The 19,736-nt window shown below is 44.3% G+C and overlaps 1 protein-coding gene across 1 annotated transcript in view; it reads right to left on the reverse strand.

Moving 5' to 3' along the window:
- Positions 1–16,430, reverse strand: part of TTC8 (tetratricopeptide repeat domain 8) — a 63,996-nt gene extending 47,566 nt beyond the window's left edge. Inside the window, 3 exon segments of the mRNA XM_068965840.1 lie at positions 5,173–5,202; positions 15,737–16,220; positions 16,351–16,430. Coding sequence (XP_068821941.1) covers positions 5,173–5,202; positions 15,737–16,220; positions 16,351–16,430 — 594 coding nt within the window.
- Between the last annotated feature and the right edge of the window lie 3,306 nt (positions 16,431–19,736).

The following is a 19,736-nucleotide window of genomic DNA, read 5'->3' on the forward strand; positions in this document are numbered from 1 at the left end:
GTCGTTCCTTTCTCCCTTTTTTGGCTGAATTCCCATCTGGGGCGTGGAGGCTCACCATGTCTGCTTACTTGTCCTGGCTTCTAAGATCCGTAAGAGAGCGAGCCCAAGGCAGGGCACTCTCTGATATTCAAACAGGCGCCGGCGGCCTAACGTAGATGGTGCAGGTTCCTTGTCTGGAACGTCATTGGCTTTCCACGTAAACCACATTATTCAGCCTCTTTTCTCCACTTAATTTTCCTACTACACTATTTCTTCCTAATCGAATCTTATATCTCTAAATACATGTTTTCCCCGCCTATCCGTCTCCCCTTCGAATCACCCTGGATCCACCGGGGCTGGACCCCGGCAAGGTTGGTCATAACTTTTCTTCCAAGGAGTAAGCATCTTTTAATTTCATGGCTGCAGTCACCATCTGCAGTGACTCTGGAGCCCAAAACAATGAAGTCTGACACTATTTCCACTGTTTCCCCATCTATTTGCCATGAAGTGATGGGACCAGATGCCATGATCTTCGTTTTCTGAATGTTGAGCTTTAAGCCAACATTTTCACTCTCCTCTTTCACTTTCATCAAGAGGCTTTTTAGTTCCTCTTCACTTTCTGCCATAAGGGTGGTGTCATCTGCATGTCTGAGGTTATTGATATCAGTGTTACAGGGAGGGTGTAAAAACAAAAATCTGGAACATAGCAGAGAAAGGCATCCAAAGGCCTTGCCAGTTCAGTTCAGTCACGTCCGACTCTTTGCGACCCCATGAATCGCTCCACCAGGCTTCCCTGTCCATCACCAACTCCCAGAGTTCATTCAAACTCATATCCATTGAGTCAGTGATGCCATCCAACCATCTCATCCTCTGTTGTCACCCTCTCCTCCTGCCTTCAGTCTTTCCCAGCATCAGGGTCTTTTCCAATGAGTTTGTTCTTCACATCAGCTAGCCAAAATATTGGAGCTTCAGCTTCAACATCAGTCCTTCCAATGAACACCCAGGCTTGATTTCCTTTAGGATGGACTGGTTGGATCTCCTTGCAGTCCAAGGGATTCTCAAGAGTCTTCTCCAATACCACAGTTCAAAAGCATCAATTCTTTTGATGCTCAGCTTTCTTTATATATAGTCCAACTCTCACATCCATACATGACTACTGGAAAAACCACAGCATTGACTAGACGGGCCTTTGCTAGCAAAGTAACATCTCTGCTTTTTAACATGCTGTCTAGGTTGGTCATAACTTCTATTCCAAGGAGCAAGCATCTTTTAATGTCATGGCTACAGTCACCATCTGCAGTGATTTTGGAGCCCCCAAAACGAAGTCTGCCACTGTTTCCCCATCTATTTGCCATGAAGTGATGGGACCGGATGCCTTGGGGTGAAGGGAAAGGTGAAGAGTTTAGCACCCAGGCAAAGGCAGGAGAGCGAGTGCCAGGTGATATGAGGAGGAGGAAGCCCCACTTTGGAGCTAATCTGGAGAAACTAAAGGGCTGGGCTCGGCTGAGGAGAAGCTGCTTGGGAAGAAGCTGGAGGGAGGGAAGGCAAAGGGAAGTCGCTCAGTCGTGTCCGACTCTTCGCGACCCCATGGACTGCAGCCTACCAGGCTCCTATGTCCATGGGATTTTCCAGGGAAGAGTGCTGGAGTGGGGTGCCATCACCTTCTCTGGAGGGAGAGTCAGGGGCAAACGCGGGACCCTGTCTGCCCCGGAGAGGGGTGCGGACTTCCCCCCTGAGGAGGAGGAGCTAGTCAAGTTTCAGGAGAACAGGGAGTCCCCTACGTACGAGCAAGTTTAGTCCCAAGAGCACAGAGGTCCAATTTGTTCCTACGTCCAACAAAGTCAGCCTAGGTACCCAGCTAACATAACCGGCTATAGAATACTGTGCTGTTATGTAGCTTTATGATGCTTTTCACACAAATAACACGTAAAAAAAACAAACACAAAAACACAAAACAGCTTTAATCTTACAGTACAGGACCTTGGGAAGGACGGTAGTACAGCAGCCGGCACGCAGCGGCCGGCATCGAGTAAACAGGCAAGCGGGGTTACCGGCGGCGAGAGAGACGAGGTGGGAGAGGGCGGAGCCGAAGGCCCGTCAGGGCGGAAGCCACGGCAGAGCAGCCTCACTCACGCTGGCGTCACTGACGCTGACGTCACTCACGCTCACGCAGCGTCACTCACGCTCACGCAGCGTCACTCACGCTCACGCAGCCTCACTCACACTGACGCGACCGAACACATGAGTCCGATGGCATGTCTGCAGGTTCACAGCCCAAAGGCTCGTGTGTAGGGGACTTACATGATTTGGAACCCTAGTTAAATTAACTTTCTAAAAGTCAAGCTTTTATTAGTATAGTTATCATTTAGACAGCTGGATATCAATTAATTATCAATGCACATATTTTGTAAAACCATTTTCATACCCATCCTGTCAGCTCAGAGTCCAATCCATCAGGCTTCTTGACTTCCATCCTCCTACTAAACCCTCAAATACTAAGGGAGGGCAGCTTTTTTATACCAGGAGAGGAAAGTAAACCCACTATTCCCTCCCTCACCAAATGAATATATGCTTCAGAAGCCAAAAAGGGAGATTTAGTTTTTAAAATTCCATAAGAATTCGTTTTTTCAAAAAAGTAAATAGACTTATACTTGTTTCAATTTCTAAAATCTCACTCTTAAGTAGAAATAATCATGTGAATTCTTGATATTTAAATATCTGCAATAAAATCCTACACAATTATTTAATTTTAAATTTTATCAGTATTTGAGAATAGTCCTAACTTTATTTCTATCCTGACAAAAATGCCCTTGAAAAAAATATATATCACTGCTTGATTAAACATCAGATTGTATTCAAGGAACTGCTCTGGGCAACAGGAACAATTCTTGGAATTTTAATGAAAGCATCTTATTTTGGAGGAAAGCCTCGTTACAACCCTAAATTCCTCTGCCTGTTTAAATTTTTAAGTTCAAAACTAATTAGTGAAATAAAATGCATAACAAAGCAAATTGGTAATCCTACACTGCCACTAGAATCTAAATAAAATTGCAAATTGTTTGTATCAGATACACTTGTTAATAAATGACAGGGTCGTGTGGTTTATGCAAAGAATTTTGAATACTGATGATAAATTGGAAGTACTGTGAAACTGATAAAATAATAGATGCTTAGGAGTTTTTTCATAGAAAAACAGAGATTCTCCTTGATAAATGAGTAATTATCACATCAATTATTTCCTTTTTTATCTGTGAAACATAATCCCAACTCATTCACCTACTGAGTTAGTCTATAGGACATTACTCCAGAGGCAAATATCTGCCTGCTAACATTAGGAAAATATTGACTTACTTGTACTACCTTCTGGGAGGTTAACCCAATTTTAGTGATAAAAATAGACAAATGGAAAGGGTAAAACTCTACTGACTGAGTAAAACATGTTTAAATTGTTCTGTTCCTCTTCATACAGAATGCAAAGCCATGTGAGGCCTAAGGCTGGTGACAAACAATTCTCCCAAGTTATTCTTAGAAAAAGGGGGCTTCCCTGGTGGCTCAGATGGTAAAGCGTCTGCCTGCAATGCGGGAGACCTGGGTTCGATTCCTGGGTCGGGAAGATCCCCTGGAGAAGGAAATGGTAATCCACTCCAGCACTCTTGCCTGGAAAATCCCATGGATGGAGGAGCCTGATAGGCTACAGTCCATGGGGTCGCAAAGAGTCGGACACGACTGAGCAACTTCACTTTCACTTTCAGTTCTTAGAATAAAGCCACCAAAAGAATGGTCTGTCTAACCTCACTTAGACATCATGAGAATCAGTAACAATTGACACTCTGCCTACTCCATGAGAATGAAAATTCAGGCACAAAATGTTGAGTTGTTATTGTAAAGCCTCATTTACTTTGAAGTGGTTAATACCTGAGAGAGCGCAAAGGCGCAAAGTCTGAATAGTGAGCTTCAAAGAATCCAGTCAGCCCTGCTCCCTTCTGATTCTTTTAGATCACGGTCCAATTAAGTCAACAGGAACAGGACAGGACATACCAAATGCAGGTCCTTCACGAAGTCCTTGTGCTGGCTTTGAAACTTTCAAATTCCATGTAAAGTTTTAAAACCAGACCAACAATGCAAATGGTTGATGTTTTAATTTAATCTTAATCAAAATCTTGCAAAATTACTGAAAACAAAAGGCACGTTACTTACTCTGCTTATCACACTTTAGGTCCTTCTTATGACTTGTACATATAGTATGCAAAAAAAAAATAGTTTTGCACATCTATCAATACAGAAACTATAATGAATATTCTAATGACGAATGTCATCCTTCTAAAGAAGAGAGTACTACATTTTAACCTATTCACCATCTTTGATACCACACAGGCCTCCTTCAGGGTGCTCTGTATACCACTTTCTTCTAGAAAGGCCTGATGACTACACATTTGAACCCCATGAGATTCAAACTCTTTATTTACCTAAAAGACAAGAGTTGTCTCTGGCTTGGCAGGGCAAACACCTGGAAATATTTAAGTTCTCTGATTTACAGCTCTCTCATCCCCTCTCCTTATTCCCACTTACTAGAAACCCTTAGGCTAAAAACTTCACTGGCCAGGAGCCCCCCGCCCCCCGACCCAGACTTCCTCTCCCTTGGTTCCCTTCTGACCCACCCACCATCTCACCCAGTCGGCAGCTCTTTCTGGCTGCCTCTCCCCTTCTAACAAAGCTGATTCGGGAGATGTGGCTGTCTGGCCAAGTCTTCCTTTCCTCCTCAGGGTGGCAGGCACCTCTCTCTAAAGACAAGATCTTTCCAAGCAGAGTCAGCCTCCTCCTTCCTCAGGACCGACAATCCCATCCATCACAGTCTTTCCGCACGCTCCTGGCTCTGCGGATGTTCTGACTCCCTTTCTAAGCCCCTGGCTCCCCTTGCCCCCTCTTTGGTATCTCATCCTCTGGGTCAGTATTGGTTATTTCTATTTAAGCTCCAAGTCTTCATGAGTAGAGTGCCCTAGTTTTACACCTATAGAGACAAAAGTATTGGAAATATAATAGTTTATATTTATGTACAAAGGTACAGAATGCCTGGTAGATTTAGCTATTTATAACAGCACAGTAGATAGGTAGCAAACTTACTAATCTATAGCAACTACTAAGTAATAGTAATTAAACTATTCTCTAAACTAAAGATTGCAGCTAAACCTTTACCTGAGACATTGGCAATGCAGGATCTGGTTCCTGGAAAGCATTAAGAAGGTAGTGAACATCTTTAGGATAATACAGTTTCTAAAATAAAAAGTCTTAATGATTAACCGAGTGTTTGTAGGTAGACTAAAAATCATTCAATAAAAACCCAAACATTAACTCTAATCCTTCCCCAAAAGTGCACTCAAGACTTCTGTATGACTAATATCCAGGGAAGAGTGCTAAATTTTCTATTATCAGAAAATTCTAATTACTCTAACCTCACTTAGAGCACAGAGAAGAAATCTATGTATTTATGAAATTGCAGCATCTCAGGAATTAAAAATAATTTTACAACTATACCAAGGAAATTTTTTTTATATTCAAAAATAAGTTGGTGGTGGTTAAAACATTCAGACTTTAATCACTTGGGGAGGAGGAAAATCCACATACTATAAACCCTTCTGCTCTGCATAAACATAATGGGATTAGTGGCTGAAGATAAAAAATTAATTCTGACTGTCATGTCCTCTGAGAAATGTTTGTAAATAGACTATGTAATATATATCGGTGCTAGGTGCTGATAAACTCGGGTTTTTTCCTATCCCAAATTAAATGGAAGTCCACTGGTTAAAAAAAAAAAAACAGATTCATAACAAATTTATTTATAAAAGATCTACACTCACATGTTTATAGTCAGCAACCTCTGAACACTCAATCTGCAGCATGTTTTACTAGGAAAGTTACCAAGAAACAGAAAAAGGGAAGAAAGGGGAAAAAAAAAGATCCTTGCTTTCTACAGTTCTAAAATCCAACAAGAATACCCTAAAATATTTAAGAATATGTGTGGAAGCAATATGTAAACCATCTGGTCACCGGGCAAGGATAAGCAATTTCTTTAGCATGACACGCCATAGCAGCATGAAAGGAAAACGATAGACTAGGCCAGAAAGGGAGAGTCCAGCGAGGCCCTGGTGGTTCAGATGCTAAAGAATCTCCCTGCGACGCAGGAGACCTGGGTGCGATCCTCGGGTCAGGAAGATCCCCTGGAGAAGGAAATGACAACCCACTCCAGTATTCTTGCCTGGAGAATTCCATGGACAGAGGAGCCTGGTGGGCTACAGCCCATGGGGTCGCAGAGTCTGGCACAACTGAGCAACTAACACTGGCAATTAGCTGAACCAAACACAAAACGGCAACTTATAAGACACAGCAACTGCAGTTTTTCAGCGCCAGAGCCTTTCACACTGTTTCATACTCCAACACTTTAGACACCTGATGCGAAGAACTGACTCACTGGAACAGACCCTGATGCTGGGGAAGGCTGAAGCCAGGAGGAGAAGGGGACGACAGAGGAGATGGTTGGATGGCATCACCGACTCGATGGACGTGAGTTTGAGCAGACACCGGGAAACAGTGAAGGACAGGGAAGCCTGGCGTGGTCGCAAAGAGTCGGACACGACTGAGCAACTCGACTGAATGCCAGTGTGCGTAAGAAAGAGCTGGAAAAAGAACAGATCTCCGAGATCTCACAGTCCATATTTAGAGAAAGATACCAGTACAGGCAGTGAGATGACAGAAGAAATAACCCCTCTGTTCTTCCTTTTATTTATTGGTGTACATGTCTAAATGACCCATTATCTCACTTGAGTCCCACAACAACCATCTCAGGGAGGCGGGTAAGTGTTATCATCCATTTTACAGATAAGGAAACAAATTCAGAGATGTCATGTAATTTGCTCAAGGTCTCACAAAGAAGCCAGAGCTCATTCTTGCCGGTCCACCTTGGAGATAAAAAATGAGCTGGACATAACAAGGCAGGATTGAAAGATAAAGTGAAGGAGAGGTACAAGATAAGTTCCGTATAGAAAGGGGTAAAAATGTTCACTAGAGGTGATTGCAGACAGCATCTGACAAGGAAAAGAGAAGTTAAAGGAAGAAGGGCCACAGAGAGGAGACAGATGCGGGATGCCTGCTATTCGGTCAAGGGCACAAAGATTCCTCCAGCGGCCCAAACTGGCACCAGCAGCCCAGCCTGTGCCCTCTGCTCACTGATGAAGGCCTCCACAGTCTCTATGTCTCTGGGGATCACAAGGACGATTTCCTGTGCGAGTAAAGGACATTGGGGAAATGGCGAGAAAGGAGAAGAAAATCAGAGGCTGGAAAGGCGCAGAGCTGGTCCAGGAGATGTGGCTGAAGATGGAGACGAGGCTGAACCACAAGGGAGGCAGAGAAAACATTGATTCCACCACATTCTCCTGGCTTCCCTGGACAGGCACTGAGAACTTTCTATGGGGGAAGGCACATAGGTAAATAGATTAGAGTGCAATGTGGCAAATGCTGCACTCAAGCCTGAGCCAATCATCGATGACTTAGAGGGGTGAGAGAAAAGCATGACGAGAGACAAGGAGATCAGAGGAGAGAGAGATGATTCTGGAAGTTCGCTGAGCGCCAATATTCTATGAACTATATTCATAATGTTATCACCATTTCACTGAACACTTTCCGCATAGATGTTTTCCAGATTACCAACAATCCTTTAAGAAAAATAAAAATGGCAGAACACTGCCTGCAAATACCTCTAGCTGCTGCTGCTGCTGCTAAGTCGCTTCAGTCGTGCCTGATTCTGTGCGACCCCATAGACGGCAGCCCACCAGGCTCCTCCATCCCTAGGATTCTCCAGGCAAGAAACTGGAGTGGGTTGCCATTTCCTTCTCCAATGCATGCATGCATGCTAAGTTGCTTCAGTTGCATCCGACTCTCTGCGACCCCATGGACAGCAGCCCACCAGGCTCCTCTGTCCATAGAAGTCTCTAGGCAAGAATACTGGAGTGGGTTGCCATCTCCTTCTGCCTATCTCTAGCTATACAGACAAAAAGAGCTCACTTACACGTGTTGATGAACTTAGCCCACACAACAGTCCTTTGAGACAGGCATATTTACACAGCCATTTGATGGATGAGGAAACTCAGAGATCAAAGTGTACAGGGAATATTTGAGCCTAGACACTCTCAGTCAAGAGCATGCACTTAGCTTTGTAGTGAGATCTCAGCAAGGCTGGAAGGCAGACTGCTGTAGGGTGTGGAAGATCAAGGCTGGTCTGCAGACCCATCAGGAATGGCAGGACAACACAGGGAAAGAGTCAGGATATTTTAATCTAGAGGTAGGGCAAAACTCTTTTTAAATCACTGAGACCTTGACCTTCGGGTCTCTGTCAATTACAGTTTTATGATTTAAATTAACCCACGCACATGAGGAACCACAAGTTAGGTTCACTTGGTCCAGCGGATTATTCCCAGGGGCGTCAGCACAGATGAGCAGAAAGCAGCAGCGTCAGCATCAGAAGACCTGGGCTTGACCCCCAGGGGGCCACTCAGCTGCAGGACCTTGAACAAGTCAGGTTTCCATGACTCCGTCCCCCTCTTAACTCAAGAGCCCTAGTGCCTACTTTACAGGAGAGCTTTAAAAATAAAACCCGGCACCTTAAACACCATTTCATAGTTTTCAGAGTTCTTTTACATATACAGTCTTAGTTTGTGAGGTTTAAGGTGGTAGCACTTTCAACAAGTATCAACCACACAGAATTTCCTTATAAAAACATGTATCTAATGAGCAGGAACGCACCCAGCTCTCTATTACTTCCTTCTTCAGAACTCAGAACTGACTCCCAATTTATGGCGCATCAAATCAAAACTTCCCTTTGAATCTCCTTCGAAGTGAGTAAGTAAGAAGACAGAGAATAGAGGGCCACTGCCTAGAACCAGCTGATGAGCATAAACCTCAGTTCACAGCAGCAGGCTTCCTTCCTCCCGAGGGAACAGCTTTCCCTAGGTTGTTGCTATTACTTTAGGGAATTAAAATCTCCAGCTAGTTCTGAATGTGACTTCCTAATTGCCATCAATACTTACTCTGGCTAAAGAGTCTAACCAGCTCTGCTCATAAACCACGGGGTCATCATTCAGAATTTAGCAATAACAGGAAGGGAAAGAATGTGGGAGAGAAATGAACGGATTTCAGAAGGTTTAGCGAGATTTAGCGACCAGGGAGCCAAGAGGGAATGTAATCTGTAAAATTCAGCAAAGTGAACTGCTCTGCAGTGTCTCGAATCAAAAGACTGTCTGGCTGTAAGTCTCCATGGCCCCAGTGAGGAAATAAATTAGGTAATCACACAGAAAGATGTTTATTTGGCTTGCAGCACCAGATCCTTGTCTCAAACAACTACTAACATACATCTCGCTGGGGACCCCTGCTTCCCTACCGTTCACCTAAGCCAGCGGCTTTCGGCCTTTTCTCCACACTCAGACCATTTACAGTCACAACTCTCCACGGCAACATCTCTTGTTATAAGCAGAGACTGGTGGCGGGGAAGGAAGGTGTGAGCTACCCCTATTCTGAATCACAGCTCACCCTCCCACTCCCAGAGCCACTGATTCTAGTACTTTAAAAATTTATTGGAAATCTACCCCATTAAGAAAAGTATATTATCTTTAAAAAACACACGCTACCTGAAAACCCTGTATGTTTCATGAACTGCTGAATTATACTGGAGCTAAAATCGGGGCTGCTTTTTTTCAAAGCCGTGAATCTGACATATGGAACACAAAGAACAGTAATCAGATTAAGCAACTCATCGGGATGACCGACAGGAGCTGTGAATGCAAGCATTCCCTCTAGGTCGTATTGCTGCACAGAAGGCCATTTTGCATTTCTCTTTTTTGTATCTTACAACTTTTAACCACTTTCCCAGTTACGATTTAGGAAAAACTCAGAAAAGAGACAACGCTTCTCTATGAACTGATTGTTCTTACTGTGTTTTGTCAAATGGGAAAACTCTGATGAATTCATCGGTTGTCCTTTACTCTTAACCGGTCAGCACCTTAGTCCTTCATGCTTACGGACCCTATCCTCTGTCCCTTACCACTCTGCATCTGGAAAAGCAGTTCAGAATCCATCTTTTTCAGGAGCCCTTCCGCACTGCCAAACATCACGTTATCATCTTCAACCTACCCGTCAGGCCTTCTGTACCCCAATACAAACGTTTTACTCTAAGGAAACAAGCTAGTCCATAGCCAACCAGGACACAGGGAAGAGAAAGGAAATGAAACTAGTTCTCCTGAGTGCCGAATGGATTCATTTTTGCTCTTGCCTTTTTTTTCCCCTCCCAGAACAAAAATAGCTTTTGTTTTTTATGTTAATTTTCACTTTTTAGCTTTGCTTATTTTTCTCTCTAAACTCTCTAGTCAACCTGACTACTCTGACATTGGCAAGAATCAAACTAAAATTCACACATCCTAGTAGAAAGTATGTGTGCGTGCTCAGCCACTCAGTCGTGTCCAACTCGTTGTGACCCCGTGAACTGTAGCCCACCAGGCTCCTCTGTCCATGGGATTTCCCAGGCAGGAATACTGGAGTGGTTGCCATTTCCTCCTCCAGGGGATCTTCCTGAACCAGGCATCGAACCCAGGTCTCCTGCATTGGCAGGTGGAATCTTTACCACTGAGTACATGGAAAGCCCTAATAAAAAGTACAAAGTACTCATTATTTTTGATATGACACCAAAATGTTATCTCTTAAAAAGGAGACCTAAATGTAGAAGTAGTCTGAGAGGTGGGCTTCATTTCCCAAGGTTAATAATGTATCATGACTGAAATGTTATCTTCATGAAGCTCCCTGGACCAGCTTATGAAAAGATTAACAAAGAGCAATTCAGTTTAGAGAGGTTTTCCTCATCTGGGAGAAAAATAAGCAAAGCTAAAAAGTGAAAATTAACATAAAAAACAAAAGCTATTTTTGTTCTGGGAGGGGAAAAAAAAAGCAAGAGCAAAAATGAATCCATTCAGCACTCAGGAGAACTAGTTTCATTTCCTTTCTCTTCCCTGTGTCCAGGCACTCAGAGTCACTCGTTTGTACTGAAATCAGCTGGGTGGCATAGAAACGGTACTTCAAGGAGCTGCAGGGGAAAAAGGGTCTAAAATACAGACGCCTCAAAAAACAACCAAACAAAGCCCATGAGGCTAAAGAGACATGCGAAGGCAAACCAGCTAACTGCGGGCTGAGGACCATCTGCTTCTGCTCTGATCGCGTATTTCTGTTAGCTCTTCATTGACTGCCAGTCTCTGAACTTCCTCCAGAGGAACAGCAACTGGTGAGAAATACCAGTGATGATAATTACGACCAGAAATACTCTCCTGGAAGGATCCAGGAAGAAACTGCTCAACTGGTTTAAAAAAAAAAAAAATTCATCCTTGAAACAAGAAATGAAGTAAGAATGCCCCATAATGCAATCACACTTATTTGAAAAGGTGAATCCATTTAAAGAAACTACGGTGGGGCTTCCCTGGTGGTCTGGTGGCTAAGGCTCCAAGCTCCCGATGTAGGGGGCCTGGGTTCGATCCCTGGTTGGGAAACTAGATCCCATGTGCCGCAACTGAGATTCGGTGCAGCCAAATAATTAAAGAAGTAAAAATAAGTATTAAGGAAAAAAAATAAAAAGAACCTATGGTGCTGAGAATTAAGATAGGGGCAGGGAGCGGCAGAGGCCATCAGGCAGCTAGGGTGATCTTGGTAAACAGAGCGGAAGCTGGCACACATAAATAACACCCTCCCAATGCACCTGTAAATGTGACTGCTGCACTCGTTCAGCAAATATTAATAAGTAATGAGGACACCCGTGTGCCAGATGCCTTGCCATCCCACACAGACCTGCCATCCTGGACTCACATGCTAAGAGGAAAAAAGAATTTGGGGGCTTTTAATCATAGGAAAACCTCCTTAAGCTTCCTAAAGCTCTTCATTAATTCCATCAGCACTCGAACATAAATATTGAAATTCTTTTTAATTAAGGAAAAAAAGCACAACTTCTTTAAGGGTGGGGAAAATCATACTGGACAATGTTTCCAAAACAAAGTAACATTTGGATACAACAAGCACAAATCGGTGCTAAGGAAAGCGCACCAGAGAGAGCACAGCACTGAAAGGCCGGCTCAAGGATAACCAGCAGCAGTGAGCCGTGCCAACTCTACAAAGGCCCAAGCCGGGCATCCGAGGGCCAGGTTGGTAAGGTAACATCATCTTCAAACTTCTGTTCCCGGCAAAGAGCTGCTCACCATTCTGACAACATAAATAAAGAATAAACCACCTCGGCCTAACAAAAGGATTCGAGAGGAAAAGCATGTCCTCAATCTCTTCTAAATCTGGTACTGATTCTCCCAGGCCACCTCCGACACTCATAGCAGCTGAACATATCAACCCCTGCTCATAACAAAAAACCAGGAGCAAAGAATCACATTTTAAAAAACATTTCTAGGATATTAAAATTATGTATCACCAAGCTTTCTCGGTGGCTCAGATGGTAAACAATCTGCCAGCAATGGCAGGAGACCTGGGTTCGACCCCTGGGTCGGGAAGATCCCCTGAAGGAGGGTATGGCAACCCACACCGGTATTCTTGCCTGGGAAATTCCATGGGCAGAGGAGACTGGTGGGCTACAGTCCATGGGTCCCAAAGAGTCAGACACAACTGAGCGACTAACACTTCCACTTACATCACATTTTGAAGCATCATCTCAAATCTACAACAAACAGGACAGTGGCAAGAAGCAACAAGAAGTACCAAGATCTTCTGCCATAATGATGTAAACCACGTCAGACGGGTAACCGGCGACACCAGTGGTATTTCCCAGTATGAGGTTGTGTCTGCTGTTCTTCGTCGCCGTTATCAAAATTAGAACCACTAAACATTCCTGGTAACGAGTCTTAATTTTCCAAGAGGGCCAGCAAAGCCTAAAGGGACCCACATAAGAGACCAAGTGAAGAGATTCCAGTTATTACTGGTTTAGCTCTCAACTCAGGAGATTTTAAATGAAGTTCTTAACTTCTTCACCCTGTTCTCCCTAGGTACGAGGAAAGGAGTCACGGTCTCCTCTACAGCTGGGTCTTCACCAATCACAACGCCAAGATTTTGCCTGTGCATTCCCAAAGTGACAACACCTCCCCGGGAAGTATTTGTACCTCAACCCCAAACAAGAAACCAGGCAACAAATAAGTTTTAGAATGCTGCCTTAACCAAAATTAGGCAGGCTGCCTTCCTTCCGGACTTCTCAGAGCCTTTAGCCCAAGTACACAGCTATGTCGAGTTCCTTACCGTTTAGCCGAAATCTTGAAAAAGGAACAGTGGATGAGAAAATGTACTAGGAAAAGTCTGGAGACGTAGATTTTTGAAAAATGAGGCTCCATAAGCACCAAAGAAGCTGCATCGTATAGACAAAGGGAACAGGCTTACCGGCTCTGTAACCTCAGACAACTGTTTCACCTGGTGCTTCACTGGGCTCAACCGGCAAAATGGTGCAAATAGCGAAAACTTCCTAAACTAGCTGAGGATCAAATGAGATAACAGAAAACCCTCCGAATCAAGCCTGACAGAGGCTCAATGGATACTCAATAAATGTTAGCGATTTGTTACCTACTTTGCAAGGCTATTCTCAGCAAAGAAATACACACAATTTATAGAATTTATCCCTGGCAAGTAGTAAGCACTCTATAAAAGATCACTCAACACTAAAGACCTAACCACAGTGCCCAGCACAAATGAGGCCGGAATTGCAATACTGAATGTCACTGTGACTATGCCATTAAGACGACAGACACAGAAAGCAAACTATGGTTACCAAAGTGGAAAGTGGGCTAGGAGTTGGATAAGTTAGGATTTAGGCAGTAACATATACCCAACTGCTATATACCCAACAAAGACCTTCTATATAGCTCAGGAAACTATATCAATATCTTATTACAACTTATATAATAGGAAAGAAGCTGAAAAAATATATATATATGAATATATATATATGAATCACTTCACTCTAACACCTGAAAACTAACACAAAAATGGTTTTTATAAAGATTACAATGTCTTAACTATTAATAGAAAACACTGCTGCTTTGCCTATAACACATTTCCCAATGTGACATCTCTCTAGGGTGATCTGACCCTCACCCACAGCCACAAAAGGAATCAGTGGTCAATTAAGTTTCATAACTATTGTAACTATTGTATTCATCAAAATCAGGCAAAGTTAAGTTCCTTTTTGCAGAAATTCTCAGAGCCTTTAGTATGAATCTCTAAGTAGGGAATATACGTTTCCCAAATGCATTTAATGAAGAAATTTTCTTCCTCCAGGGACTGTTGTTCCACAGAATGGAAACTACCCTGACTCAACGGAAAAACAATGTCTGGTACATCACTGGTGCGTAACAAACTCTGGTTGTACAAACTGTAAAGGGGTCCATATTTTGTCATGGTTCTCAAACAAACCTGAGGGTGGAATCTTTTTTTTTTAGCAGTATTTCTGGGACGACTGTGCTAAGAAACACACTCGGAAAAATGCTTGCCTATGGAAATAAGAGTCTTATTAACCAATAGGAACTAACCCAAACAGAACCTAGTTTAGCATCCCCACTAAGGAAGACTGTTCTAAGGGAGATGTGCTGTCTATCTGAAGGCCCAACTATTCTCCCTGACAGGCTCTCCACTATCCACTTGCTAGGAGCTAAGGCAGAGCGGAGCAACAATTGTCACACCTCCGTGAATGTAACTCTTATCAATTTTCCTTTTTTCTCTAACATCCCCAAGCCAACACCACTAGAGGAAAAGCTGGGGAACTCGAGCTCCATACGTACATTTTGCATTTACTAGAGGCACTTTTCTCCTTTCTTGGCCTCCTCCAGAGCTACCTGACCACCGCAGCGGTGCCCCTCTCACAAGCGGCATATAACCGTTTTCACTCACTTATTTAACACTGTACTTTATTTAAGAGTAAACTACAATCAATGCCATCATTTCCTTCTTTTAGGGGGATTATTTTTCTCACCCCACCCTCCTAATAATAAATGTATCTTTTCCCTTCCTAGGTTCTCATTCCCCTAACTTGAATTGTTTGCCTCAAGCTGCACTCAAGGCCCAGAATCCAAAGCTCCCCACTTTTGGACAACCATCTTAAGAGGAACTGGAAGGATTATACGTTTGATCCAAAAGAAAAAAAGGCAGCTATTTCATTGGGGAGGAGGGCAGGGAGTTACAGATTTTTAAGTTTATACATAACTGTTTTGGAAATTAAGAGGTAACTGGCAGCGAGCTTAAAAGCCCACCTCTACGCAAGAATATACGCATCACCGACTCGATGGACCCGAGTGTGAGTAAACTCCGGGAGCTGGTGATGAACAAGGGAGGCCTGACGTGCTGCAGTCCATGGGGTCGCAAAGAGTCGGACACGACTGAGCGACTGGACTGAACTGATAGGCAAGAATACAGGACCTAACAGAGTTCATCATCTTTTCAGCGACATCTGAGGGTGGTCTCCTAGCTGCTGTCTTTCAGCATCTTTCAGCAGCTGAAGTTAGCGGAGGGCGCGGTCGCCGCAGTCAGGACCCAGAGGCCGCGGTCCCGGAGGATCTGGGCTCCACGCGTCCGTGCTGACCACAGGGTCACCCTCGCCCTGCGTCCTCCTCCCTGCTGCCCCCTCCCGGTGGGGTCCCGGGGAGCCCCCGGAGCCCTCTTGCCAAGACCCGCAGTCCCGGCGGGGTCCGGCCGGTACCTGGTCACAAGGGGACTTCTCCAGCATCTGCGTGCACAGATCGGCGCAGAGCTGGAACCTCCTGCGCCTGAAGCAGCTCCAGGCCAGGAGCAGCGGCTCCATGTCCGAGCCCGGCGCGCCCGCGGGCGGGGGCGCGGGGCCGGGGCCGGGGCCAGGGGCCAGGGCGGGTGCGGGGCGCGGGCCCGGCGGGCGGGGGGTGCTGGGGGCCGGTGGGGGGCGGGCCAGCGAGCGCAGTGCTCGGGCTGGCGGGAGGCGCTGGGGGCGCCGGGACCGGAGCGGCCGTGAGGGGCGCAGGGGGCTCGGGCCGGCCGGGGCGGGCGGGGGTCGCGGGCGGCGGCGTCCGGTCCCGCCCAGCAACGCTCGGCGACGGGGGCCTGGCCCGAGAGGCGCCCCGCCTCGCGCCCAAGGACTGGGACAGGGAAACGCGCCGCGGGCGGAGCTCAGCTCTGGGGCTCGCCAAGCCTTGGCTCCAGAAACTGTGCACCTTTGAAAAGGCGACCTACTTCGTTAGTTTCGAGGCCGGTACCGCACCCAAGCGGGCAGGCACGGACTGAGACACCTCTACTGGGGTCCTCCGCCCGCCCCGAGGACCCCCGGTTGCCTAGCAACCGAACGCGCGTCCTCCGCCAGTGCCAGAAAAGTCCCGGGAGCTGATCTTCCAGCAGTAGCCGTCCTGCTCTTCCACTTCAGACATTCCTATACCCCTGTCACTTACCCCTCCGACTTCAGAAACACAGGGGACACCTTTCTTCAGCAGCATCCTGCCCACCAGAACTCCAAGCCCTAAATCCGCAAACACTCCAGTCTGTTTCTCTTAAGTCCTTCTCGCCGAGTCCTTGTGTCCCAATGAAAAGGTACATTGAGAACTGCTTATCCTCAAATGTATTCTCAGTATATTCTCAAATTCTTCATTTTACAGATGAGAAACTGGGATAGGCTCAGAGAAATTATTAATGTGCTGTCACATGGAGTTAAGGAGCTGGATTGTTATCTGGATCATTACAAACTGCTAATACCATTTGTTAACTTGAAGATGCCTTGGGGTTCTGGATTTATAAATCAGATATTTTTACTAAACAAAATAATGTCAGCAAAAAATAAATTTTTTAAGGATCTTTTAGAAACGCCATCTCCAAGCACTTGTTTGTCAAATGTTCACTTGTGCACAGTGATTTCTTTATACAGTTCTAACTTTCCTCTGGAGATTTACACAGATGACAAATATCTTTAATGATTAGGAAAAGAGACATGAGACCAAGCTAAATCCAGGTTAACTTCATTATGTAGGGCCAGGGGATCTTTTTTCCTTGCCTTCTTCCTACCACAGTGGGTGAGGCAGGAGAAATAGTAACTCAGTATTGAAGAACTTTCTGATCAGGTCTAAATCTCCTTTACAGATCAAAAGCAAACTGACAACAGCTCTTAGCAAAGATAAATGATAATTTTCTCAAGTCACGAGGGTACCACAATGACATTATGTTGAATCCAGATATATATACCTTTCATATATATCAAAATGACACCTTTCTAAACTCAGAAATGGATTGTGAGTAGTTTTTTCTCCTTTACTAAGCAGTCTTTCTTGAATTTCTGTATCTTAGAGGCAATTAATTATCAGAACTGTGATTATTCCAGTTATTTATTGCAATTACTCCATTTTTGTTTCCCTGGAAGTGCTTCTAGAAATGTAACCTGTTCCAAAGCAGCAGCCCATTGCTTCTAGGGTTCAGGTTTTTAGGGCTGTGCATGCTGGAACTGGCAGTTGGACTCAATATTTCACGGGGCACTTTTTTTTTTCTGGTGCAATGTAAGTGGTTTCTATATAACTGATTCCCAACCCCTGTTTCATATTAGACAGATTTTCTAAACACTCAGTTCAGTTCAGTCACTCAGTCGTGTCTGATTCTTTGTGACCCCATGGACTGCTGCTGTGCACCAGGCCTCCCTGTCCATCACCAACTCCTGGAGTTTACTCAAACTCATGTCCATTGAGTCGGTGATGCCATCCAACCATCTCATCCTCTGTCATCTCCTTCTCCTCCCACCTTCAGTTTTTCCTTAGGATACATTCAGATTCATGGAAAAGTTACAAAGATAATACAGAGAGTTCCTGTATCCTCTTCACTCAGGTTTCCCTGTGGTTAAGGACATTACTATGGCTCATATGGGAACTTCCCTGGCAGTCCAGTGGCTAAGATTCCGTACTCCTAATACAGGGCACCCTGGTTCAATAGCTGGTGAGGAAACTAGATCCCTTGGACTGGAAGATCAAACCTGTCAATCCTCAAAGAAATCAATCCTGAATACTCATTTGGAGGGACTTATACTGAAGCTGAAACTCCAATACTTTGGCCACCTGATGCAAAGAACTGACTCATTGGAAAAGACCCTGTTGCTGGGAAAGACTGAAGGCAGGAGAAGGGGACGACAGAGAGCGAAATGATTGGATAGCATCACAGACTCAATGGACACGAGTTTGAGCAAGCTCCAGGAGTTGGTGATGGACAGGGAAGTCTGGTGTGCTGCAGTCCATGGTGTCACAAAGCGTCGGTCACAGCTGAGCGACTAAACTGAACCGATGGCTCATATGACACAAAGAAGGAACCTACATTTTTCTAATACAACTTTAATATATGTATAATTCCAATATTGTTAGATAAATTATTCTTAAGATCTCAAACTTTTCCAGATAATTTTATAGACACATCACATGTCTTCTTAACTCAGTCCTCCTAATAACTTCTTATTTACTCACCAAGCATTTATTGAGTGCCCACCTGTACCAGACACTTTCTAAACTATGGGGATGTAGCAAAGACTCTCCTCTCTCATGGAAGGGAGAGGAAGTTATAGCTCTTGGTAAACTTGGATAGAGGAGCCTGGAAGTCTACCCACCATAAGGTGACAAGGTTCGACATGACTAAGCAACCAAACCACCACCACAAACTGGCAATATAAGGATTTTCCCTTTGCAAGTGAAGTGTTAGTTGCTCAGTCGTGGCCGACTCTTTGGAGTCCCATAGACTATAGCTTGCCAGGCTCCTCTGTCCATGGTCTTGTCTGGGCAAGAATACTGGAATGAGTTGGTGTTCCCTTTTCCAGGGGATCTTCCCAACTCAGAAATCCCAGGTCTCCTGCATTGCAGGCAGATTCTTTACCATCTGAGCCACCAGGAAGTCCCCTTGGCTTGTTAGAGTATCCTATCTTAAACCACACTCCACAGTACACCCTTAGACACATCTCCATTAGAATATGGGACAAGACAGGCTAGCACCACTATTATTTAAGATTGTGCAGAAAATTATAGTCAATGCCATGAACATAATACATTTGGTTATTGGAAGGGCAGAGCCAAAGTTATTATTTGCCAAATGCAGATAACTGTCTTTCTAGAAAATTTTGTTATGCAGGAAAGCTCTTGGTGTTTTTTTTTAATGTGTATTTTGTATTCCATAGTTTACTAGACACTGATTCAGTGATTTTTGAATGCCACCTTAATTGTATTGCAGATTATAGCATAGAATGAATGCTCTTTCTGGATTGTGTATTCAAGGCTAGTGATATGAAGGTCAATATTTAAGAAAGTCTATCACAGCTTTAATTACTATAGCTCTCTTTATAAATCTTCACGTTTTCTCAAGTGTTCAAGCCTATGTAAGCCTTTACTCACAGAAAAGCTATTTTATGCCATAAAGTTAGTCACAATCAAATATTACTGGCATTTCAAATACTTGAACAATAATTTTTCCTAAATTGATGGGATGTATTCTCTTCACACACTGTTACTACCATTATAATGTCCAAGTTGAAAAACGCTGTAAAACTAGTGACTTCCCTGAAAATAATAAAATGCCTCTCGATTTCTGTACATGAGCTACCCTACATTGACCTCAAATAACTGACCATCAGCCAAGACCCATTTTCTTCTCTCTCGTGACTCTCCAATGAAGTCGTCACCTGGTATTTTGGCCAAAGACTCAGAAATGTAAAAATACAATGG

This window comes from Capricornis sumatraensis, chromosome 2 (assembly GCF_032405125.1).
Source record: "Capricornis sumatraensis isolate serow.1 chromosome 2, serow.2, whole genome shotgun sequence".
Lineage (NCBI taxonomy): Eukaryota > Metazoa > Chordata > Mammalia > Artiodactyla > Bovidae > Capricornis > Capricornis sumatraensis.